At 57.0% G+C, this 25,287-nt stretch overlaps 1 protein-coding gene across 1 annotated transcript; it reads right to left on the bottom strand.

Moving 5' to 3' along the window:
• Positions 1-101: 101 nt before the first annotated feature.
• On the bottom strand, positions 102-24,831 carry KCP (kielin cysteine rich BMP regulator). Its single transcript, XM_072964523.1, has 42 exons — positions 24,704-24,831; positions 22,233-22,399; positions 21,471-21,660; positions 21,306-21,382; positions 20,635-20,719; positions 18,946-19,013; positions 18,635-18,731; positions 18,414-18,496; positions 18,087-18,180; positions 16,945-17,033; positions 14,720-14,813; positions 14,511-14,590; positions 14,341-14,434; positions 13,896-13,981; positions 13,740-13,821; positions 13,345-13,497; positions 13,150-13,256; positions 12,979-13,072; positions 12,124-12,297; positions 11,910-11,992; positions 11,653-11,746; positions 11,368-11,556; positions 10,916-11,086; positions 9,530-9,706; positions 8,735-8,820; positions 8,374-8,464; positions 8,165-8,247; positions 7,996-8,089; positions 6,733-6,906; positions 6,426-6,508; positions 5,678-5,798; positions 4,731-4,810; positions 4,433-4,532; positions 3,827-3,915; positions 3,387-3,489; positions 3,158-3,300; positions 2,727-2,899; positions 2,534-2,645; positions 2,338-2,439; positions 1,398-1,562; positions 663-969; positions 102-526 (listed from the first exon to the last, which is right to left on the bottom strand). Exons 1-42 carry the CDS (start codon positions 24,780-24,782, stop codon positions 258-260), a joined length of 5,082 nt encoding a protein of 1,693 aa, XP_072820624.1. The 5' UTR covers positions 24,783-24,831; the 3' UTR covers positions 102-257.
• Positions 24,832-25,287: the final 456 nt, after the last annotated feature.

The following is a 25,287-nucleotide window of genomic DNA, read 5'->3' as shown; positions in this document are numbered from 1 at the left end:
TGCCACCACCCTGACCCTGGAAACATTGACCTCTGGATCCCAGGTTCCAAGCAGCCCACACCAGAACCCCTGCAGCAGGAGGAAGCACACATACACGAAAGGAAACCTTAGGGGAGGCCCCAAGTTTACTGCTCCAACTCAACACAGCTGGGGTCTCTGTGGGCCCCGGGCCTGGGCTCTGAGTGCCCAGGCAGGGTGGGAGCTGCTTGCCAAGGGGAGACTTCTGGCCTGAGGAGTCCTGGTAGTGTCATCCTGGCTCAGGGTGGCCCCTGGGGCTCCCGGCTTGGGCCAAACAGAGCGCTAGGTGGCTGGTCCCCAGTGAGTAGGACTTGGGGGCAGGCCTCCGGTGAGATACAGTGGGCTTCATGCTCCACCAGGCCTGCAGGGCACTGGCAGCCCGGAACACAGGGCCTCACACAGTGGGCTGCCAGCTCCCTGAGGGGAATGTGCTGGTTGAAGCAGGTGCGGGGACAGGGTGGGCCACATTCATCAAACACGAAGCCACGGTCCAGGGGGCATCCCACCACTGCAAGCAGAATGGAAGGAAGGGTCACTGTTCTAGTCACTTGGCTCCCCACTATGACCTTCCCTGTACCTACCCTGTCCAGACCTGAGCCCTCTGTCACCCCTTCCCCAACCCACACTGGGCACTGCCCCCTCACCACAGAGCGTGGGGCCCCGCCAAGCAGGCGTCACTCCAGCCTGGCGACAGTGGCTGGCATAGGCTTCCAGGGCGTCACAGAGGCAGGTGTCACCCGAGGAGCCAGGGCCACAAGCACAAAGGTCATACACACAGGCAGCAAAGAACGGCTCTGGTGGCACCACAGCATGGCAGCGACTGAACGGGGAGGACTTCAACACCCCACACCGGGCATTGGCCTCACGCCTGGCACGGTACCCAGCTGCCCGGCATGGATCCACCTCGCGGCCCTTAGAACAGGGCCGCCCAGGTCCTGACCCCTCTGGGACCTGCATGGGGAAAGAGACCTTGATATGACAGCGTCCACTGGCAGCTAACCTTTGTGTGCTATGTTCCTCAAAGCACTTTCAACCAAATATTTTGTTTTAGCCTCAAAAACTTCCCTACAAGAACAGCAAAAGAAGCATCAGCTGCTTTTCTTTTGTCACCATTTTACAGAGAGACAAACCAAAACCCAGAGCAGGTAGGTAGTTCATTCAAGATCACACAGTCAGTGAGTGGCATAGCAGGGCTTGAGGTTTCAGAATATGAGACCTCTTTCAACTGGCATCCTGCCTCCCCCAGCGCCATAACAGGCAAGGAGGCCCCAAACCTCCCTGAAAGGCCAAAATACCATCTTGTGCCCAACCCTCCCACTTTCCATACCAGAGGGCTGCTCTGAGACTCATGCCCAGCCCCCAGCTCCTGTGCCACTCACCTGCCAGCTATTCCCAAATGCAGCCTCAGTAGACAGGAGCAGCCCTTCAGGGTTCCGTAGATCATCCTGGGCAAAGCCATTGAAGTTGCCACAGAGCCCACAAATCTGGCCCCGGTAGGAGCCAGGCACTCTCACCTCCACCTGGGACTGCCCATCCCACAGCACCTGTGCAGAGAGGCTGCGACTGGAGGGTGGGAAAAGGCAAGAGCCCCAAGAAGCCCGGGGCCCATCCTGGCAGCAAACACTGTGTCAGCGCGCCCCCTGCTGTAGAGGAGGAGAATGGACAGGTGGAGGAGCCTCAAGGAAGGGAGGCTGCCCTGGCCAAGGCCAGGTGGGGACATGCTGGAGAGCTCTGGGCATACACAGAAGACGTTAAGAGCTGCCCACAACTCCTGCAAGAGGGCGCCTTCTCCCGTGGGCATCCTGAAGTGGGCCCCTACGTGAAATGCAACCCACTTCCAGAGATTCATTCTCGGGCATTTAGGCCTTACTGAGGACAAAGCATAGAGTCTGTATCATAAGAGTACACAAGACTTATTTTATGAATTTACAAGTGCGCTTGTTGTTAGAGGGAGAGGAGTGAAGTAATTTTCGACACAGGAATTGGAAGCAATCTCTGAAACCATCTAGGAGACCACAGTTTATATCCACCTCCCATTTCTTCCCCCATTTGACTGATGGGAAAGCTGAGGCCCAGAGAGGACTGGCTTAAGGTAATGGCCTAAAAGCCCCAGTGTCTTGGTGGGCGAGTCAAGATTAGAAACCAGGCTCAGAATTTCTTTCATTGCACCTGGAGGTCTCTAACCCTGATTCCTCTCCTCCCCTCAGAATCCGGCAGAATTCTCAACTCCATAAGGTAGCTGGTATCCCCACTCCCTCTACAGAAACAGATGCCTGAACAGGCCCGAGGCTCCCCTGCCCCCACTTGCCCTGGCCGTACCTGGAGCCCTGGCTGAGCGTGCAGGATCACCGTGCGTCCCCGAAGCTCCACGTACAGCAGAGGCTCCTGGAGAAAGGGCAGATCCACCGGGCTCCCATCCACCTGGAGGAAAAAGGAGGCGGGAGGAGGAGCGAGGTCAGGAAGGACGAATGGACAGCGTGGGACTGACTTTTCCAGGGTTCTCAGCTCTGCTCACCGTGACCGCCCCGCCCTGCAGCAGCCGCGCGGCTACGTCTCCCAGCAGCACGGCCACCTCCTGGGTCCAGGCCACGCCGCTCCGGCCCCGGTTATCATTGGTCACGTGCACGCTGCAGTGTGGGAGGCCCGGGTGCTGTGGTCAGCAGGGACGGGTGTAGGGGGACAGGGAAAAGGCAGAGGGAGTTGCGCACCTGAAGTTCCCCCCACGACAGTCCTTGGCCAGCACGTAGCTGCAGCTGCCCTGGAAGTGCAGCAGGCGGCCGTCGAAGGTGCGGTAATGGGGGTCTCCGAAGGCCATGCAGGAAGCGGGCCGGGGCAGGCAGCGGGGGCAGCAGCTGCCGGGACTCAGGGCGGGGGCCTCATCCTGGCCTCCGCCCCAGACGCTGTCAGACCACGCCGCCGTTTCCGTGGTGCCCCACGCAGAGCCCCGCGGAGAACAGAGGATAGCGAGGGAGGCTCCAGGGGCCCCCGACTCACTGCTAGTGGGGTCAGGGCACCACCTCGTGGCCGCGCCGGGAACTGCACGGCCCGGGGCTAACCCCGCCTCCTCCCTCTCGCCAGGTGCACCAGGAGGGCGGTGCCGCTTGCCCACCCACCCCACCACCCGGACCGCGGCACTCACGGGGCCGCAGGAGAGCGGCGGGCAGCGCTGGCTCTGGCAGCGTACGGTGCCGGCCACGCAGGAGCAACTGGTGCAGGCGTCCACTGCCCAGCGCTCCCCGGAGGCCACCTGCCGGCCCTGGTGCGCGCACGACTCGGCGGGGGCTGAGGGGACAGGAGGGGGCGAGGTCTGCTGCGGGTCCCTCACATTGGGTCTCGTTCCCGTCTCCCCCTATAGCCCTGGCCCTCACCTTGGCATCTCTCACAGCACCTGCCAGCCTCCCGCACCTTCGTCCAGCCGTGGGGACAGGAGAGAGCCTGGCACTCCTCGAGGCGGCATTCCACGTGGCCCCGCTGAGGACAGACGTCATTGTTCTAGGACTTCAGCAGGGTCTGGAGGGCCTGGCTTCACACTTCTGGGGGCCTTCTGGATCAGGGACTGGGGCAGCAGCCCCTTCTTTCTCTGCCCCTGCCCCACGAGAACACCCTCTTCATGTTTAAGTGGAGGATAAAATCTGCCCTCAGCTCCTTGCCCTCACACAGGGATGCCTCTGCTCCTTCCTCACCTAGAGGGGGCGCCTTTTTCTAATTCGTTACAAGCCCCATATTCTCTGGTCCAATGTCCTGAGGCTCCTCCCTTTATCTGTCTATAAGATTCTCCACCCCCCACCCTCCCATCCATCCTGCTCACACGGCAGGTGCAAGTGATACAGGCGTTGCTGGGGTCCCGCCAGCTCTCTCCATCTGCCACTGTCCTGCCCTCAGCCTCCACCACACATTCTGAGGACAAACAAATAGGGATGGGGGAACATTGTCATTCCAGCTGCATGAGCTCACCTAGAAGGCCCATAGCAGGGGGGTGCCCACCCATCCAATTAGCACCCTGATGGTGTTGATTTCTTCAGCCATTGCCTTGGGACCTACTAGATGGCAGCCTCTGCATCAGTGCTTGGAGGATGGCCAGAGTGTCCTGGAAGCCAGGCAAGACAGAGGCTGGAACCCTTCTCTGGGCCGGCTGTCAGCTCAGCAGTGCAATGCCTTGCTAGTGGGCCTGGGGTCCCTGACCCCCTTGACAAGCCTCAGGCCAGGCCTGGAGAATCTAGGCTTCATTCCCTGCCTCCTTATGCATCATGGGTCCCTCCTCCACCCCAATAGAGAGCCCTTCATTTCTACAAAAGAACAAAGCCTGCATTCAGAGTGTATTCCCCAGATTGCCCACTTGGCCCATGGATGCCACCCCTCCTGCCTCCCTCCTGAGCTCATGCTCTGAGGGCACAGAACAAAACTGGGGACATACCCCTGCACACGGGGCAGCAGCTCCCAGGGAGGGCATGGCGCTCCAGCAAGGGACAGCTGAGTTCAGGACAGGCCCGGTGAGTGCAGAGCCAAGTCAGGTCCTGTGGAAGGGCATAGAAACTCCACAGGTAGGGAACAGCAGGGAGGGAGCAGGACCTAGGTGGAATGTGACATTCGGGACAAGTGGGCGAATGTCACTGGGGGCAAGTGGGAATGTCTTCTGCAGGAGAGAAGTCACAGCAACAGCCCATAGAGAAGGAAGAAGAGGCTTTGGGAGTCCCCCAGGCAGGAGGGCTCACCTGGCACCGGCAGGTGTAGCAGGGGTCTGGTGAGGCCATCTCAGACCCCAGCAGGCCCTCCGTGCAGTGACTCAGCGCCTCTGTGAAGACAAGAACAGTGTGGGAGATGTGGGGAGGGGAAGCAAGGGACAAAAGCCCAGTTGACCCTCTTACCCACTGTGTCCCTTGATTTCTTGGGCCCAAGGCATAATCCTAGCACCTGGACTCCAGGAAAGATAACCTCTTTCATTTTGTTTCAACAGAGAAAACTTTGGACTTTTGAAAAGGAACTTTGCTAGGCTGCTAGGATGGGGGACCTGGAAATGGTCACTAAGGACCACCAGGCTTCCTGGTCTGCTCCCCATCCCACTTCCTTTCACATTGTCTAAAGGGAAGCACAGTGAGCCAGGTGCCCCAGGTTCCAATCCTGGCTTCTGCACTTAGTGCCTGTGTCATTTAAGGCAAATTAATCAATCTCTCTGAACCTCAATTTCTTCATCTGTAAAAGGGGAATAAAAATGCCTACTTCACTGGGTAAAATTTAATGAGATACTATTTATCAAAAGCATCAAATACAGTGCATGGCATACAGTAGGTGCTTAATAAATATTATTCCTTTTCTCTCCCTGCAGTGCATTCTAACAAATGTAGCTGGGCCACTCACTGCCCCTCTGGTCCTAACATCGCTGCCCTCAAGAAGCCAGCCCCCAGCACAACAGCAGCCTTGCAGCGCCACCTGCTGGACAAGATGCGCCAGGTTTCAGAATCAAGAGGTCTGGCAAGCTTCTTCAGTGCCCCTTAGGGCAGGTCTCATCCACCAGGGTATGGGCTTCCAGAACAATCCACTGGTCTTAGAAAAGAACTGGGGCTGGGGCTGTGACTGTGGAGGAGGGCTGGCTGGCTCTTTCAGTGTCTTTTGGGGGTGGCAGCCCTGCCCTCTTTATCTACCCCCCAATCAAGGGACTCACGGGCACAGGTGGGGCAGCAGCGCTGGGGCCCAGGGGGCAGGAGCTGGCTGACAGGGCAGCCCACCAGGCCGGGACACTGCTGGCGGTGACAGCGAAGGCTGGGAGGCCCTTCAGGTTGCAGCTGAATGAGTGAATAGGGGGTGGGTCCTAGGCCATGGAAGCCGAGAGCCCCCTCTTTCCCCTGGACTCCAGGCTCCTCTATGCCTTGAGCAGGTCAGACGCCGGTCTGCCGAGACTCAGTGTCTCCCCAGACTTGCTCCTCACCCCATGCCTCGATCCTCAGAGATAACAGTGCCTGCTCCCTGTAATCACCTGGGCCTGAATCTTCATGTGACCTTTAACCCTTCGGCACTCTCATGCCATCCTCTTCTCCCATCCCACTGCCTTATCTCCTGACCTGCGATGTCATTTGCCTGCTCAAAGCCCTTCCACTGGCTTACCATGACCTCTCAAATAGAATTTCCCTAATATGGCCCCTAACCACTTCGCAGGCGTCTCCCCCAAACTTCCATCCACACCACCCTACACTCCAGCCAGGGGGGCTGCCAACTGCCTCCCCTACCCCCAGCACCTGTGGCCCATGTCCACCCCCAGACTTCCTGGCCCTGCTGGCTCCTCACCCCAAGCCCCTGCCTTACCTCCTGGCCACAGGGACATGCTCCTGTCTCTGACCCCCCAGTGCCTGCTCCCTGCAGTGTCCAGGCTGCCCCCTCCACTGTGCCCCACTCTCAGCATCTCCCTCACCTACCTCACAGATGCACACTTCACAGGGGTCTGCCCCAGGCTGGAAGCTCTCCCCAGGCTCATACTTCCGACCCTCGTGCTCACAGTCTTGGGGGGCGGGGTAAGAACCAGGGAGACTTCAGGCTGGCAGCCTGGGGTGGGGTTCTCTGCCCACCAGGGCCTCCAGCCTCAGAGATTGGGGTGTGTATAAGAATGGGGGCCACTTCTGCTGGCACAGTCCGCCTCTGCCACCCAGTCCAGGGCAATGGAACAGAGATGCTGACCGGGCACTGCCTCCCTGTATCCCCCGCCCTGCCCAAGGCTCCCAGTACCAGAACATCGAGGGCAGCAGTCACTAGGACCCTGGAGGGGCTGGGCACAGGAGGTGACACACTGGACACGGGCACAGGTGATGACACCCTCGTGACACGTGCAGGAGGAGCAGGGGCTGTCGGGAGGCTCCCAGCTACTGCCGTCAGGATGCTCCTCCCCATGAACCAGGCAGCCTGTGTCCAGATGGGCAGGGATAAGCTCTGAGTCTAGGTTCTGTGAATCTGCCCCTGACCCCCACCCTGGGTGGTCAGTAGGGCATGTGGGTGCCAGGAGGGGGTTCTGCAGGGATATGGTGAAAAGGTGGCCTGGGGCAGAACTCCTGTCTGTGGTGGAGGGGAAAGACACTGGGTCGGAGTCAGACCACCTGGGTTCTAACCCTGTTCCTTGTCTGCTTGCTTGCTAAACCAACTGCCAGGCAGCAGGTGCTGTCCCTTGTGGCCCAGCACCAGCACCAGTTCCTGGCATGCAGCAGGCATGTAATAAGTGCATGTGGGATAAATGAAAGGCTCCATCACTAACCATGTGCCCAAGGTAACTCAATCTCTCCAAGCCTCAGTCTTGTCATCTGTTAAATGGGGATTTCATCTGTCCTGCCTACCTCCCTGGGCAAGGAGACACTGCCAGTTGTGAGAACTACACTATATTGAGCAGTTTATGGGGCGAAGGCCCATTCAGGCTAAGAAAGTCCCCTATTTTAGAACTAGATGGCCTAGATGCAAATCTTGACTCTGCCACCTACTGGCTAAGTGACCAAAGGTAAGTTACATTACCTCTCTGTACCTCATTTTTCTCATCTGTAAAAGGGGAATAATTATAGTACCTATCTGATGAGATCTTTGTGGGGATTAAATGAGGTATGTGTAGGGTCTGGCACATAGTATATTCTCAATAAATGTCAATTATATCAGTATTATTATGAATGGAGAATGGGGTAGTTGATATATTATTAAGTTATTAAGTAATTATTATAAATGATATATTATTAAGTTATTAAGTAATTATTATAAGATGGTGTGGCTTTGAGGAAATTCCAATAAGTGCCTAGAAGGGGAGAAGTTCTGGGGAGGCCAGGGCCAGGGCCAGGTAGGAAGAGCTGAAGGTGGGCATCGTGAGAATTCAAGGACCGAGGTGCGGGAGGGCCAGATGGGTGAATGGGGGAGTGGGGAGGCTGGAGGAGAGCTGAGGAGAGGGAAGTGGGGTGGATGGAGGGACATGGGACCCAGGGACAGAAGCAAGGGGGCAGCCCCACCGGCCAGGCATACCTCTGCAGTGAGGGCAGCAGCTCCCTGGCTCTGTGACCTGGAGCGGGCAGGGCAGGGCCGGGCACTGCAGGCGCACACAGCTGACCCGGCCGGCCTGCAGGAGATGCAGGGTCAGTGACTTGCTCCCTAGGCCAGGTGCCCCGCCCCCTCTGCCACCTCCGTACCACACCTGACAGCGACACCGCTCACAGCTGCCTGTGGGCCCCTCAAACTCCTCCCCGTCCTGGTGCTCCCGGCCCTGGGAGAGGCAGTCTGTGGGTGACACATTTCTTGGGTGGGGGGTGCCATACCAAATTTTCCAGTCCAACCTCAGGCCTGGCAGAAGGGGAGGGAGGAGGCGCAGGGAAGAGCCTAGAGGGCTGGGGCGTCTGTGCTCACTGTGGCAAACAGGGCAGAAGCAGGGGCCTGGAGAGGGGTGAGGGCAGAGAGCTGGAAGACACGGCTTCTTCTGGCAGCGCATGGAACCTTCCTGGGGGAGACAGGTCACGCTGCCACTTCCCGACTCCCATGTCACACACCCTCAGACCAGGCTGCACACTGCCCCATGGTGGGGTGCCCCTACTGAGCCTGCCAGGCCCAAACACCCTCTCTCGGCCCGGGGGACTAGAACCCAATCCTGTCCTGATAGCTGTCACAGGCAGGGTGTAACCTGTGACAGCTGCGTGGAGGAAACAACTTCTTTCTGACCAGAGGAGGATCAAGGATGAAGTGTTCTCAAGCTCCCAAAGGGCCGCCTCACCTGGCAGGTGCAGAGGGAGCAGGTGGGGTCAAGTGGGTCCGGAAGGGTCTCTCCAGGGGCAGCAGTGACCCCATGATAGAGGCATCCTGGCAGAGCAGGGATGCAATGGCAGAGCCGCCATCAGTGGAGCCCTCCACTGCCCCCACAACACTCACACCTGCCCACATACACTCACATACATTCACACTCACACACACTCACACAGATGGGACTGGGGTCCTCTACCAAAGCTTAGCTAAAGAGTCAGAAAGGGAGAAATGAGTGGCTGAGAAGGTGGGGAACAGGAGGAAAGACATCAGCCAGACCCTGGGAGCGGGGGGCGGGGTTGAGATCAGCCTGCATGAAGCGGATGGAGGGCTGGGGGCAGGATCACAGACTGCAGGCGAGTGTGGGAAGATGTGAGGGATGGGCACACCTGGAAATGAAGGGGAGAGGTGAGATGGGCTGGGGAGGTGGGCTAAGGAAGCCAGGAGGGAAGGGAGCTGCCCCTCGTGTTAGGCGACTCAAGGGCAGAGGGAGCCGTCGAAGGATTTTGAGTCTGGTGATATGGTATTTTAGGAAGGCAGCGAGACAACGGAAAGGCAGGAAGGTCTGGCAGCTGAGAGGTGGTTCTTTGATAAGTACAACAGTCCATGTGAGGTGACAGCGGGGACGGAGAGGAGGGCACCGGTACAAGGTGAGGAACCCAAGGAAAACACAGGGTGTGGGTTTGCTGCACGGCTGTCTCCAGGGAGGGGTGACATTGGGCGGAGGGGGCCTGGGGAGTCGAGAGGGGCAGTGGGAGGGCAGGTCTACCCTGGCAGGTCGGGCAGCAGTGCCCAGACAGGGTGAGTGGGTGGCTGCAGCCCAGAGGCTCACAGGGCCGGCGGCTGCAGGTCACAAAGCCTCCAAGGCAGGTACACAGATTGCAGGGCTCTCGGGGATCCGGAAACTCCTGGCTGCTCAGGTAGGACTCCCCTAGGTACTCACAGCCTGCGAGAAAGGACAAGGAGGGCAGGGCAGAGGGGCAGAAATCGGCGAGAGGAGACCAATCATCGGGCTCTGGACTTGCCTGGCCTGAGTCCAAGGCCTCAAAGACCCAGAAGGTGGGGGAGGACTAAATCCAGGCAGGTGGCAAAGGAGTCTGGGGGTTAGATTGGCCAAAGGGCAAACTTTCTTCTCTTCAGCCTGCGAAGAAGCTCCCTGGCCAGAAGGTCTCAATGTTCCCAACCCGAGTAGAGTTCGGAATTGCTTGAGGTGACTTAGGTGGCATGGACCCAAGGAACCCTCTTTCCAATGCTCTTTTAAGGCTTCTGATTAACCAAGGAAGGAGAGAGGGTCCCGGGGTGGCGGCAGCCTGACCTTAGCAGCTCTCTGACACTAAAAAAGAGAGGGCACTTTGGTTGATACTGATGAGTTAATGTAGGTTCATCAATTGTGACCAGTGTACCACTCTGGTGGGGGTGTTGATAACGGAGGAGGCCGTGCACGTGTAGAGGCAGGGGGCATGAGAAATCTCTGTACTCTCTCAATTCTGCTGTGAAATTAAAACTGCTCTAAAAAAGTCTTTAAAAAAAAAAAGAGAGAGAGTGAGTGAGTCTCAGCTCAAAGCTTTGGCAGGCAAAAGTATCTGACTTGAATTTAATATTTTATTTTAATTGGATTCATTTTTATGGTAATCTTCTATACCTTGCAAATTTCATTTTTCATTTACAGTAAGATATCAAGGCTCCTTTCTGAAAGTGAGTTAATCTGAAGAAAAACATTAAATAAATAAAGTTTCAGGTGGTAGAGGGTATGTAGCAAAAATTTCTGAGATAATTAAGAGTGACCAAAGACTGGGGAACTGGGTCTAGTTCAACCCTCTGTTTTTTACAGGAGTTAAAATTAGGCCCAGAGTTACACTTAAAAATGGTGAAGATGGTAAATTTTATGTTACCATCCTGCAAAAATGTTATGCATTCTATAAAAATACACATTTATAAAATGTATTTTTAATTGAAAAAAAATTAGGTTCAGAGAGATTATGTAAATTCTTCAAGGTCACAAAGCCAAACAGCATCAGAGGCAGGAGAAAAATCCAGGCTTTGGTCCAGGGCATTTTTCTTAAGGTAGTAAATATTTTGGACCCACTCTAGGGCAGTAAAGATGTCGCTGCCCAGCCTTCCCACCCCCCCACCCCCACAGTCCCCTGCTCCTCACCGTCACAGGTAGGACAGCAGTCACCCCTGGCAGGGAAGGGGCACCGTGCAGGGGCACAGGCCCTGGTCTCGCAGCTAACGCTGCCCTCCCAGCAGAGGCAGACGTGACACGGGGCAGTGGGTGAAGGGAAGCGATCCCCGCTGGCGAACTCCTTCCCCTGGTACAGGCACCCTAGGGGGCAGGCGAGGGGCTGAGGGGCCGTGGAGTTCATGTACCAGGCACACGGCCTCCCAGGCCCTGCAGACTGGGTGGGCACTGTTCCCCCACTTTCTTAGTGAGAACCCCGATGTGGGAGGGGTGGGCCAGTAGGAAAGGGGAGTCAGGGTGGACCCCCGCCCAGGGCTAGAGAAGGAAGGACGCAGAATTAGCGGGAGACCAAGAAGGCAAGGCCTTGGGGAGGAGTTGGAAGAAGCAGGTGGCAGGGGTGGGGAGGGGTACAGCCAGGGCATTACCGTCGCAGGAGGGGCAGCAGGGCCCCTGGCGCGGGTGGGCGCAGGGCGTGGGCGGGCAGGGCAGCCGCTGGCAGGACAAGGAGCCATCCAGACAGAGGCAGCGTCGGCAGGGGTCGTCGGGCGGGGAGAAGTGCTCCTGGTGGCGGGCGGGGACCTCGCCCCCGGGCCGAGGGCAATCAGAAAAGGTGGCTGCAGCCAGAGAGCAGGCGTCAGGGGATGCAGCGAAGGCTGCGGAGAGGGACCCACCCCGCTCCCCGGAGAAGCAGCGAGCCCTGCAGCTCCTACCGGGGCACTGCGGGCAGCACTCTCCCGGCAGCAGGGTGGGCTCTGGACAGGGCACGGGTGGGCAGCGGCGGGCCAGGCACTGCACGTTGCCGTTCTGCAGAGGACAGGTAGACCACATCAGGCGCGGCTAGCGGTGGAAGGCTGAGAACCCCCCCGCCCGACCCCTCCCATGCCGGCCTTGGCGGACCTCTCCTGGTCTCCTTAAGTCCCAGCCCCCCTCCCCTGGGCTCCTCCTCCCAACCCGGTGGCAGACTCACCAGACAGCGACACAGGCGGCAGGGGTCAGAGGGGTGGGGGAAATCTGCTCCATTGGGATACTCTTTCCCACCAAAGGCGCAGCCTAGGGGAGGGGGCAGCTATAGGCCTGGGAGAGGCCCTCCTCCCCCCAGGGCGTGTTGCCCTTCCGGTCCTAAATGCCTAGTGATGCGGCCAAGCCATCCCAAGAGACCACCCCCATCCCATCCACCTCACCATTGCAGTTGTTCTGGCAACAGACACCAGGCAGCGGGTGGGCACAGGAGGCCCTGGGGCAGGCCCGAGGTCGGCAGTGGGCGTGGCCTTCGCGGCACTGGCATTCCTGGCAGGGGTCTCCGGGGTGGGAGAAGCTCTCGCCATGCACAAATACTTCTTTCTCCAGGTTGCAGTCTGCGCAGTGGGGTGGGGGTGAGGGGTAGGAGTGGGGACAAAGACTGACAATTCGAGGAGCAGGCTGACAAGCCCTCTACCCTTGAGTCCAGAGCCACTGCAGAAGTGCCACTTGGATGCTGTCCCCATGGAGGGAGAGAGGAAGAGGGGCTGTGTACACAGGCAGGGGTATCTCTGAGCACACACGTGTGTGTGTGTGTGTGTGTGCAGGTGTGCATTCAGTCCCTTTACCTGCAGGCAGATTTATGTGTCTCTGAGGGTGAAAGCCGAAGGGCTCATGCGTGTGCGTGCCTGGGTTGGGGACACACGCCCTGCACACTCTCCACGTGGGCCAGGATCAGGGCATACTGTATCCCACCTCCTCGTCTCCCAACTGGAAAACTCAAACATCTGTTGCCTGAACCAGTGTTACACCGGCAGATACATGTATATATCTGAGCAGCGGGGGTACTGGAAGGGGAAGTACAGGATAGGAGGGAAGTGGGTGCAGTAACGTGAAGGGACAAACAAATCTCCCCTCTCTCCCGTCCATGCCCTGTGAGTTCCAGAGAGCTCCAAGCCCTGTCAGACTGAAAGGAAGTCAGAAGGCCACTGCTTTCTAAGGTATCGGCTGGGCCCATGGGGCTGTGGGAGGGCAGGGTCTAAGGTCCCCTGAGCCATACAGGTGCAGTAAGCCCGTACCTGGGCACCTGGGGCAGCACTGGCCGGGTCCGCTCTGGGGCCTGGCACAGGTTGTGGGAGGGCAGTCGATCAAGGAGCACGTCACGGTCCCATCCTGAGAGCAGGTGAGAGAGCAATGGGGGCGGGCCCCGGGAGGGGCTCAGCAGGGCAGAAGCAAGCCTGGGGACGTACCTCACAGCGGCAGGTGTGGCAAGGGCTGTCTGCATCTGTGAAGTTCTGCCCATTGGCATACATTTGGCCATGATACGTGCAGCTCTCACAGCTGGGGCAGCAGGCACCTGAGTGGGGTAGGTTGATCAGAACCCAGCTAGTCAGGGTGGGCTGGGCAAAGAAAGGAAGAAAGCTAGATTGGGGTGGGGCACTCACCAGGAAGCTGGGTTGGGTGCTCGCAGGGGGCCGGGGAGCATAGCAAAGCCCCACACACAGGCACCCCAGCTTGACAGGAGCAGGCGGTGCAGGGCTGACCATCAGGCTCCCACTGGACCCCCTCAGGAAACTCCTCTCCATCAAGCACGCAGGCTACAAGCAGGGTGAAGCTGTCACCATGGCAACCTGGACACCTCCACCCATCCTTTTCTTCCCAGACCACAGGACCCTTCCCAGGACCCTGACTTTGCCATCCCCTCAGCAGCCTCTGAACACACTCTGGAATGACTGGTGGACTTAGTAATGCCCCCTTGCTTTACTGTGAATGAATGCTCCTCCACCTCTAGTTCTGGCAGAAGCACTCTTTTGTGGTTGCCCCCCAACTCCACACATACCTGGGCAGAACTGAGGGCCAGAGTCAGGAAGGGTGCAGGGGACGACTGGGCACTCCTGCTCCTCACAGGAGACCTCGCCGGTCTAGGAGGGAGGCTGGGTGAGAGGCCTTCAAGGGACAAGACAGATCTGGGGCGTGAGATGGCGGGACTGCCTACCTGGCAGGAGCAGCGGACACAGCGGCCCCTCTCTTGGAGGCTGAAGGTCTCCTGGCTCTGATACTGGTGTCCCTGGTACTCGCAGCCTGGACAGGACAACAGTGGGACTGGGGGACAAGGCTGGATAGGGAAGCCTCATGCCACCCAAGGCATTCACCCCCAAACCTGACAAGGACAGCCACCCTTGTCCTCCAGGAGACCCTGCCAGCCTCCCCTCACACCCAGGAGTGACAGGCCACCACTGTGTCCAGTGTGTCATTAAGTAAGGTGAGAACTTGTCCCTCACCTGTAGTGACAGAGCCTAGGTTTATAAAGGATTTCCCGTGTACTTTAGTTCAAGGGGGCTTCCTGTAGGGCCAATGGAAGCAACTCCCCACCCCCAGGACCCAGAGCCTCTCTTGGAGCAGTGCCTGCCCTCCCACCGGTGACTTGAGCCCCCACTCACTGTCACAGGCTGGGCAGCACTCCCCGGGGATCCTGCCTGGGTGTCTGCAGGGCGTGGGCGGGCAGGGCACAGGCTCACACTGGACACTCCCGTTCTGCCAACAGGACCTGGTCAGCATGGGAGAGGCAGGCCCAGGAGCCAGGCCCTCCCTGCGGGGCAGCCACACTCACAGCACAACGGCAGTGCGAGCAGGAGTCCCCAGAGCCCACGGGCTCCCCGCTGCGGTACTCCCGCCCGTTTAGGAAACAGCCTGTTGGGAAGAGGGTGCCTTAGATCCTCCTCAGGGGCCCCTACCATTCAATGTCCTGGCCTTCATGAGAGGCCTGACGGAGCCGTCCATCAGCTTTCTGAGCCCCTCCAGGCCCCACCCCCGACTCACCATCGCACACGGGGCAGCAGGTGCCCGGGAGGGGCCGGGCAGGGTATGGGCACAGGCTGGCACATTCTCGCTGGCGGCACTGGATGTGGCCCTCCTGGAAGGGAGCAGAGTGGGCAGGGGAAGGGGTCATCAGAGCTCAGCAAGTGGAGGAAACAGCATTCAAGTCCCAGCTACCCACTTTAGATGCTGTATGAGTTAATGGTGTCCCCCTTCAAATTCTTATGTTGAAGCCCTAACCCCCAGGACCTTGGAATGTGACCTTATTTGGAAATAGGGTCATAGCAGATGTAATCAATTAAGATGAGGTCAGAGTGGAGTGGGGTGGCCCCTAATCCAATGACTGCTGTCCTTATAAAAAGTGGAAATTTGGACAGAGACACACTCATACAGGGAGAGCAACATGTGAAGATGAAGGCAGAAGCCAAGGGATGCCAAGCATGGCCGGCCAACCACCAGAGCTCGGGAGGCCTGGAACGGATTCTCCCTGACAGCCCTCGGAGGGAGCCAACCTGCTGACCCCTCAGTTTCAGACGTCTGCCTCCAGAACCGTGAGACAATTGATTTCTGTGTTGAAGCCACTCCATTTGTGGTACTTTATCATGGTAGCCCTAGAAACTAATACAGATACATAACCCAGCCTGTCACTGAAGTCCTCTGTGCCTCAGTTTACTCATCTGAAAAAAAAGAGACAATGATAGTCCTGTTGTCATAGCCTTGTTATGGTGATGAGGTCAGCGTGTGCCGTGGCGTCCACCTCTGGAAGCTGGCGGTTACACAGTAACTGAAGCTGCTGCTACTCCCCAGGGTCTTTCCCAGACAGACCATCCCTGGAGTTCACACCTCCACCTGGGCTTACTACCTCCGGCCCCGTAAGTATCTGGGCAGCCAGTGACTATTCTCACAGGTTGGGGGAGGTGTGGGGTGTCAGTGGGAACGAGGAGGGGAAGTACATGGTTGCCAAGGAGTTGGGTGCTCCCCGGGCTTCACAGTGGAGTCCTTAGTCCTTGGCAAGCTGTCAGGAAGCTCTGTGGCTCTGGCTTCAGCCCCCATAAATCACAGCCCTCCTCGGCGTGCACCCTGCCTGGGCCTCCATGTCCCCACTGTCCTCCCCCAGGCTTTGCCCTGACTCTTCCCTACACCTGGTGTCTTAGCCCACTCAGGCTACTATATTAAAATCACCATAGACCGGGTGACCGGTAACAGAAATTTAGTTCTCACAATTTTGGAGGCTGGAGAGTCCAAGATCAAGGTGATGGCAGTTTCAGTGTCTGGTGAGAGCCCCCTTCCTGGTTCATAGATGGCTGTCTTCTTGCTTGTGTCCCCACATGGTGGAAGGGACGAGAGAGCTCTCCAGGGTCTCTTCAATAAAGGCACTAATTCCCTTCATAAGGGCTCCACCTTCATGACCTCATCACCTCCCAAAGGCCCCACCTCCTAATACCATCACTTTGGGGGTTAGGATTTCAACATATGAATTTGGGGGGGACATATTCAGTCTATAGCACCTGGAGGGGCTTTCCCCATTTCTCCCTGCTCAAATCCTACTCACCCGTTAAGACCTAAGTAAACCCCGTGCATGAAGATTTTCTAGATCTGTGCTGCCCAATAGCAATACAACACAAACCACATACATCATCTAAAATTCTTTAGTAGTCAGATTTCAGAAAGTAAAAAGAAATAGATGACACTAAATTTTAATATTACATTCCACTCAAGTCAATATATCCAAAATGGTACTTCAACATGTAATCAGCAGTGTTAATGACATATTTTACATTCCTTTCTTTTGTACTAAGTCTTTGAAATCCAGTGTATATCCTATGCTTATAGCCCATCTTAAACAGGACAGCCACATTTCAAGGGCTCAGTGTCCACGTGCAGTAGCTACTGATCAGACCGCAGAATTCTAGATGCCTCAAGCCAGTCTGTGCTTCTCCCTCCCTGGAGTCTGGGCTGCCTGTCACATCCTGCCCAGCCTCACTCCTGTAGCCCGAAGCTCCTTGAGTCCGTTCCCAAACCTGTGCTGCCCGCCTGCTCCGCTCAGAACTGGATAGAGGGTGCGACCCCTTCCCCACCCTCACAGCATCCAGGATTATGTCTCCTCCATCTCTATTCCCTCACAGTGCCTTTTGGGATATGTTCAGTGGAATGCAGGAATGACTATGGCAGGCCTGGGGCCCGGGGGGTGGGGATGGGGATAGCCCAGGAGCAGCATAGGAGCTCACCCGGCACTGGCAGATCCGACAGGGGTCCCCAGGTGTGGTCCACTCTTGGCCATGCTCCTGGTAAGAACCACCTTCTGTGCAGCCTTGGGCTGGGGGGAAACGGGGAGAGAGGAGGCCTGGTGGGAGCCAACCTAGAACCCAGCTTCAGCCTCACCCACTTCCACATGCCCTCTGAGCCTAAACCAGACCAGATCCTGCCTCTACCTAGACCCCTGCTCCCAGCCCCCTAGGCAGGGTAAGGCCCAAGCTCTTTAGTTGCCCTTCCAGGCCTTCCAGGCCTCAGCATGGCCACGCCCACCTGACACTGGCCCCACCCCACCTCTCACTGTGAGCTTTGGCCATTGGTGCTTGCACCTTCTCAACTAACCTACACCCACCTCACACTGAGTGCCTTTTTTCCTGGAATGCCCTCTGCTCTGTTCTGCCCTCTACTTCTATTTCTGAACTCCACCTAGCTAACCGTTCTTTAGCCTTTAAAAAAAAATATTACTTTTATTTATTTATTTATTTATTTATTTATTTATTTATTTATTTATTTAAATTAAAAAAAAATTTAATATTTTATCTTTTGAAATGGAGGTACTGAGGATTGAACCCAGGACTTCGTGCACGCTAACGAGCATGCACACTACCACTGAGCTATACCCAGCCCTTCCTTAGCCTTTAGGTTCGTTCCTGACACGCCACCTCCAGGACACTTTCTCTTTTGTGCCTAGGCTCGATTAGGGCCCCTTCCCCTGAGTTTCCATAGTATCTTGTGCTTAAACTAATCCTGCCTTGGTGACAGTGCTGGTGTGTGACTCAGTGTCACCCTCTAGTGGTCCGCCTCGAGGGCTCACTCTGTCTTACATGCACAAAGCAGGTTAACAGTCTACGTTTCTTAAGGTATATACTATCATTATCCACACCTTACAAATGGGGAACTGAGGCATGGAGTACCTCGCTCGGAGGCACACAACCATTAAGTGACAAGGGCAGAATGTGAGCCTAGGCTTTCCAGCTCTAGAGCAGGCATGGCCAAGGCATTGCTCCTCCACTGATGGAACCCCCCAGGTCAGAGGCCAGCAGAGTGGGCTCTGGGTTGAAGAAACGGCATGACAGCCCCACCTGGAGCTCCACCAGGGAAGGGGCAGGGCTCTCACCTTGGCAGGTCGGGCAGCACTGTCCAGGCCTCAGGACAGGCTCAGGACAGGGGATGGGCGGGCACTCCACGGGCACACAGCGAACCAGGCTCCTCTGTAATGCGCCAACAGCTGCACTGCCTCTGGGGCTGGCTCCCAGAGACAGCAGGGTGGGCAGGTGTCTGGCACCCTTGGAAGGGTGGGGTACAGGGTGGGGATGGAGGGAGAATCTCTCTGGCATTAGGCTTTGGAAGGCATGTGAGGGGCTGAAGGAGTGGCAGATACAGCCCAGGGCAGGTGGGGGTGTCCCAGGAGGAGCAGGGCCTGGGCCAAGGTTGGGGGACTCACCAGGCAGGAGCATTGGAGACAAGGGTTGGAACTGGACAGGAAGTTGGCCCCCTCCTCATAAAGCTGCCCCTCATACTCACAGCCTGGGGAGGGATGCCAGGGTGACAGGCTGGTCAGCAGAGAGCAGGGTGGGGACATCACCCAAGGGAAGGCATGATCCCAAGTAGATACTGAACCCTCTAGGGCTGAAGGGATGGAAGGCAGGGCAGGGGGGAGGTCACCTGGCCGGCAGATGGGGCAGCACTCCCCAGGTGGGGCGTAGCTCTCCAGGCAGTTGAGCTCTGAGCATGAGGGCCCCTGGCATCGCACGGTCCCTGCCTGTGGGTCAGACACTGAGCCCTCCCGCTTTCTCCACAGCCCAAGTCGTTTCTCTGCTGGCGTACCAGGCCTAGCAGACTCCAGGCCTCAATGCCTGGGTGGCAGCAGCAGCAGCCCTGCCAGGCCCCCAGACGGGCTTGGCACTGCCAGGCCTGCGGTACACCGAGCAGCAGGGACATGGGTGATGGCCAGGGCCGGGCTTGGATTCCCTTACCTGGCAGGTGCAGATGACACAAGGCTCTGGCTGCCATGTTTCCCCATCCCTGTGGCCTCCAGGGCAGCCTGCAAAACCAGGGCCAGGCCCCCAACTAAGAGACCCAGAGAACTGGGGCAGAAGAACAGACAAGGGCACCACATCAAAGGGGCACCATTCAGGTGATAGAGATTTGATATTTACTACAACTTCCCAGCAGATGGCAGTATAGTGTCTGACTCAAACATAATGGGTAGATTTCCGTTATTTTACAACACATAGAAGTGTTGAGGAAAGGGTCCCCCCCCCTTTTTTTTTAATTTCACCAACAGGCAAGGTATAGCTAAAGTGGTAGAGTGCATGCTTAGCATGCATGAGGTTCTGGGTTCAATCCCCAGTACCTTCTTTAACTGTAAATAAATAAGTAAACCTAATTATCACCCCACCCCCGTTTCACCAAAGACATCATATGGGCTAGTAGTGGCCCTGAGATACCACGTGCTCTACAAGCTATGTGTGCATGTGTGCTTTTTCTTTGAGATCTATCATTTCCCAAGATTTTATTTCTCATCTCTGGACAAGACTTTCAGAAAACATTTCCAGACCTCACTGGCCCCTGAGCCACTGTCCCACCTTTTAAACTACCAGCTGACATTCTTCCTGGGGTAGAGTTGCCAGATAAACTACAGGACACCCAGTTAAATGTTAATTTCAGATGAACAACACATAATTTTTTAGCATTTACTTCAGAATGTGCAAAATTTATCTAAAATTCACATACAACAGGGCATCTCATATTTTCATTTGCTAAGCCTGGCAACAGTATCTTCCTGACTATGAGCTAGTAACACCCCCAGCTGAGCTGCTGCCTCCACTCGCTTTAAGCTCTCTTCATATCACTTATTGTGTGTGTGTGTGAAACACAGACTTCCTAGTTTCCCACGCCTGGAGTCCGCTATTCTGTGGGATCCAACCGTGTTCTTTAGAAACACCCCTCCTTCTGCAGCCCACTGCCGCCCCTGGCTCCATGCCTAGGCACCTGCTGTAATAGCCCCCTAAACTGGTTTCTCTGCATCTAGCCCATAGCAGATGAATATTCCAAAAATGCCTCTTTGAACCTGCCACACTCTGGTTCTTCAGCCTTCAGTGGCTCCCCATTGTCCACGGAAGAAAGTCCAACATGCAAGGCTTATGGCAATCTGTTCCCATTGGCCGTCCCAGACTGAATTCCTGATACACACCTCTCTCTACTCTGTTCCCTACTCTGTGTGCCCAGAGGGCCCTCAAGTACGCCCTCTCCTGGTGAAACCCCAATTTCCCCTGAAGATCCAGCTGGGAGGACTGATTATAGAGCCCTCCCTGCCCACTGAGTCTGGGTGGGCTTCCCCTGCCTTCTTGCCCTCTCCTCTGGCAACTAACCACTTACTACCTTTCTACACCTCCTCTTCCTCTGTTCATTGGCTCTTAAATCTTGCATTATATTAGCTATATACGTTTATCTTCTCAGCTCCATTAGTAGCTCCCTGAGGAAAGGAACAAGATTATATAGAGCCTTTGGCTCAGTTCCAGGCCAGAGGCAACATTTGCTGACTTGGGCTTTGGTTCTAAACTCCGCTAACCACTGCCAGAGCAAGTGACATGCACTCTCTGGGCACATGGCAGGAAGCAGGCAAGTGGAGGAGGTGGGGCTGGGGCTGGCAGGAGGCTGACCTGGCTCGCAGTGCGGGCAGCAGGCCCCCGGCTCCGGGCAGGGTCCTCTGGGGCATGGCTTCTGAGTGCAGGTAATGGCTCCTTCCTGTGGAGCAGCAGCATCAGAACCCTGGAGGGTACGGTCTCCAGAACCAAAACCTCACCCCAGGCTGGGACCCACCAGAGGAACAAGAGGCTGAGTTGGCTCAGAGTACGGGGCTACCCTTGACCCGAGGACAGAAAAGCGATGTCCTTCCCCCACCCCATTATCTCCTGCCACTCTCGACCCTCAGAAACCGTCTCTTCCGGCTGCCAGCAAATTCCTCAGAGTGGAGAGATCTTAGGAAGGGAACGAGGAATGAGAAAGGAAAGGCCAGAAGAAGGTGGATGTGGAACCAAGTGAGGAAGAAGAAGGAGGTGGATGACATGGATAGGTGGATGAGCAGGGACAGTGAGGATCCACAGGTGAGGAGACAGGTATGAAGACAGACACCCCACTGTGTGCACGGGGGTTGAACTCCAGAAAGTAGAACTATTTGGAATCAGCCGAAGGCCACCAGTGTCTTGGGAGGACGGGCAGGCAGACCCCACTACTTAGTCCGCACACCAGACAGCAGGAACAGGTAGCCGAGGTGAGGCAGACAATTGAAGGGGACAGGTGTGGAATATCCAGGGTGATTGTGGGAACTCACCAGGCAGCGACAGGTGGTGCAGGCGTCTATGGAGAAGGTCTCCCCATTGCCATAGGCCTGACCATCGTGGCTGCAGCCTGAGGGGGAGATAGGGCTCTCACTCAGGTGCTCCGGGCCATCTCCATGCCCCGAGGTGATGCCACTAGGCAGGTGAATGGCACTCACCACGGCAGTAGGGCAGGCCGGGCTTGGGGTCACAGCGTGCAACCCCGTCCTGGCAGATGCAGGATGTGCAGGCATCTGGCTCCCAGTGAGCCCCCTCGGGCCAGGCCCGCCCCAGCCCCCAGCACTGGGGAGGAGCTGGGTGGCATTCACAGGACTCCAGCTGCCTCACCCTCCCCTGCAGGTCTTTGTTCTGGAGAAAGAGGTGGGGAGGTAGGAGGCTCTGGTTCAGCTTCCCCCACCACCTCCTGCAGACTCACGGGGTGTGGAAGCCTAGCCAGGAGGAGAAGGAAACTTGAAAGTTTCAGAGCAGAAGTGGATCCCCCTCCAGGCAGCATCCAGTTCAAACAGTCCCAGTTCTCAGGGCCTGGGGTCTGGACAGGCTCCCAGGAAAGCAGGGGGCCCCCAGTCCTCTCCTTTGGACAAAAGGTGAGCCAGTACTCATGACCTAATAATTAAAGACCTTTGTCCATCCAAAATCTGTCCTGGTGATGCTTTATATATAGTAGGCGCGCCATGTTTGCCAAATACATGGAAGAAGATGAAAATCTGATTGACAAAGCAAATACCCAGAGGGTTCTTCATTTGTATGAAAGAACTGCTCTAAAGAACTCTTCAGATAAGAACCTTTCTGTGTGCATTTAAAACAAAACTCTATTTTCAGGGTCCCACGGGCCACCCCCCCAGGTCCAACCCTTCTCTCCTTTCCTCCTGCTACACCAGGCCTGCTCTACCCCACACATACCCACCAGCCTCCAATGGTACCTGGTCTCTGAGCTCCGTCATCTCAGCCTCCAGTCTGCCCAGCCGCTCCTCCAGGGGGTGCCGCCGCTCCCAGGGGCCCCCAGCAGGAGAAGGAATGTGGAGCTGTGCCTGCGGCTGGTAGTCATGGATGTCAGCAAGCCCGGGGGGCTCCCTGGGGACAGCCCCACCTGAAGCATAAGAATCCAGAGAAGGCCTATGGGTGACGGGCTAGCAACGTTTCCAGGGTTTGTCTTTCCAGCAGTGTCCATCCTGTGCCCCACACTTGTCCACCTGCCACCCACCATCCACTGAAGGAGAGATGGCCTGTGATGGGGCTGGAGTGAAAGCATGGGAGGAGGGAGAGGGAGTCCTAGGGGGACAAAAGGGACCCAGACCAGCTTTCCTAAGTAGTAAGAACCTCAGTCAGATACAAGCCCCAGGGACACCACCTCACTGGGAGCTGTGGGAGGAGGATCTAGACCAGGGCCCCCCTGTAGCCAGCCCTGACTCTACAGGAGTCGCCAGCAGTGGGGGACCATGTCAGGGTTGTCCATCCTCACTTGGGCCAGAGACTTGGCCAGGGGCAGCCTGGGGAACTGACAAGTCATGCTGGGAGGCCCAACAGGCCAGCACAGGCTGAGGACAGGAGAGGGAGACAGATGTGTGTGAGAAAGGCGGGCTGCTTTCAGGTCCTGGGGGAGTCTGGTGTGAGCAGACCCCACCCTTCAACTGCCTATCTTCACTTGTGAGAAAGGGCACCACTTCTGTGCGCAGAGAGGGGCAACTCTGCTCTCTGCCCTCACTCCCAAGCTGTGCCACTGTTTTCCAGGGCTGTGGCAGAGAGGCCTGGGGACCCCACCCTGGGCAGGGTGGGCTCCAGAGAGCAGGACTTGGCTCCATTTCTTGAAGTGTTTGGAGAAGGTGCTCACAGGGACCCACTAGGTTTCAAGGCCCCAGCAGAATGAAGACAGCCTTTCAGGGCGCTAGATGACACTGGGTCCTAGGAGGGGGCTCCTCTGGGTTCAGGCCTGGGCGTGGGGACCTCCACTTCACCTCACTTTCTTCTCTCCGAAGTCAAGAAAGTAATGGCTGTGGGGGTAGTCTGACTCCAGGCGTTGGTTCCCACAAACATCATCCCCCCTGCCCCGTGGGGGTGGGCAGGGCAGCAGAGGGTCTGGAGCAGGAGGTGAGCGAGGAGGAGGAAGAGGAGGAGGGAGAGGGGAGGGTCTGTCCACAGAGACAGCTCCTTAGTGAGGCCGGGCCTGGGTGTGAAGCAGGGAAACAAGGTTGCTCACACCCCCAGACCCCACTGCCACCACCGAGGGGGGTTAGAGACTCTAGTCCAAAATCTAAATTGTCCTCTTTTGTCCAAACCTGCTTTGTCCTGAGTTCCTTGTCTTGGTTAATACCATCCCCACCGACCCAGAAATCTGGGGCTCCTCCTCTTTTTTTTTCTCTTCCTTCTCCTCCCAAACCCCGTCAGTCTCTGGTCTCACCCAGTCATCTCCCAACTCCCCTCCCCCTACCCCCAGCTCTTTTCCTCTCCGCTCTGTCTCCACCTAGGAGGCTGAAGACACCCTCCCTCCACCTGCTCCTCTTCTCCTGGCAAACCGATTCTAAATCAGACATCTGAAGGTTCCCAGTGGCGAGTGTGACCTTTCCCAAGTGTCACTTATCATACTGCCCCCCACATCTGGAGTTCTAACACCCGACACCCACATCTCTTGTGGCTGTTCCCACCCCCAACCCTCGGGCAGGGTGCCAGTCACATGGAGTGGCTCTCTGTCTCGGTGAGCCTCCTTCCCAGCCCCATGAAGAGCGGCCAAGAATGGGGTTTCAGCATCTTAAACCTTCCACCCCAGCTCAACACCCCACCCCTATGATCCTTCCTTTCAGGACACTCCCTACAAGCCTGCTCAGGGAGAAGCTGGGGGTCCTCTGGGACCCTCAGGGAAGATAGGGCCAGTCCCTTGCCTGGAGAGACCTGCAGAAAGAGCTCCTGATTGCTGCACAAAGCCTGATTGCTCCCCAAGGAACTGTCCTTGGCTCCCCTCACCCTCCCCCGCACAGTCCCTGCACTGGCCCCGCTATTCCTGCCTGCCCTCTGGATGAAAGCCAGACCCAGAGACTCAAAGTCAGCTCCCATGGCGGGCCTCCTTTTTTTTCCCCTTTCTCAAGACAAGTAATTAACTTCAGACTCCCAGATTCCAGGGCAGCCTCTCCCCCACTGCTGCCTGCAGGAATTCCTCCCCAGGCAGAGCAGGAAGACCCCTCCCACTCCTGGACCCCATGCCTTAGCCTCCCTGCTGCCCCAACCATGCTGGCTCCTTCACCAAGCAAGGGGGAAGGCTCAGGCTGGACTGAGGGGCACACGCACCCCAAGGCAGGGCCCAGAGAGGCAGACCCCTGCCCCTAGCCGTTCCCTCAGACTTGGCTGAGCAAGAGGTGGGGTCCTGCCCAGCCTTCCTCAAGCCCTAGGCAACCCGACTTACCCCTGCCCGTCGCCGGGGCCAGCGCCAGGCCTGTGAGCTGCAGGACAAGGGACAGCAGAGCAGCCGCTGCCCTGGCCATGCTCGCCCCGCCTGCCTGCCTCGCTGTCTGTGGTCTCAGCTCAGCAGGCGCTGGGAGAGGCGGGGTGGGGACACACCAGGCCGCCTCCCACCCAGTCTTTGTTCAGGGAGGGCTTCTGGTGTCTGTCATCCAGCCCCGTGGCGCCTGCTTCCTTGATGGGTACATTGACCCCAGCCCTGGCTCAGGAGAGCCCCCAGGAGAGCAGGAAGCTGGGAGGGGGTGAGGGTGACTTCTCCCACATATGATCCTACAGCAGGCCCTAAAAACCCACAAATTCATTGCTTGTGAGTTCTGAGAGAGCCGGTCTGTCTGCGCCTTGGGTTACTCCATCACCCTGGGGTTCCCAGTTCAGCTTTTCCCCTTCCTTGCCCGTTTACTGTAACAGCAAATTGAGCTGGGTTCAGATCCCTGCTCAGCTAATTCCACGTGCCCTGAGGTCTGTAACTTCTCTTTGCCTCGGTTTCCCTGTTTGTAAACTGGAGATCATAATATCTACTTAATAGAC

The sequence above is a fragment of the Vicugna pacos genome, chromosome 7 (assembly GCF_048564905.1).
Source record: "Vicugna pacos chromosome 7, VicPac4, whole genome shotgun sequence".
NCBI lineage: Eukaryota > Metazoa > Chordata > Mammalia > Artiodactyla > Camelidae > Vicugna > Vicugna pacos.
Note: the sequence above shows the minus strand (reverse complement) of the source record. Positions and strands in the feature narration are given on the sequence as shown.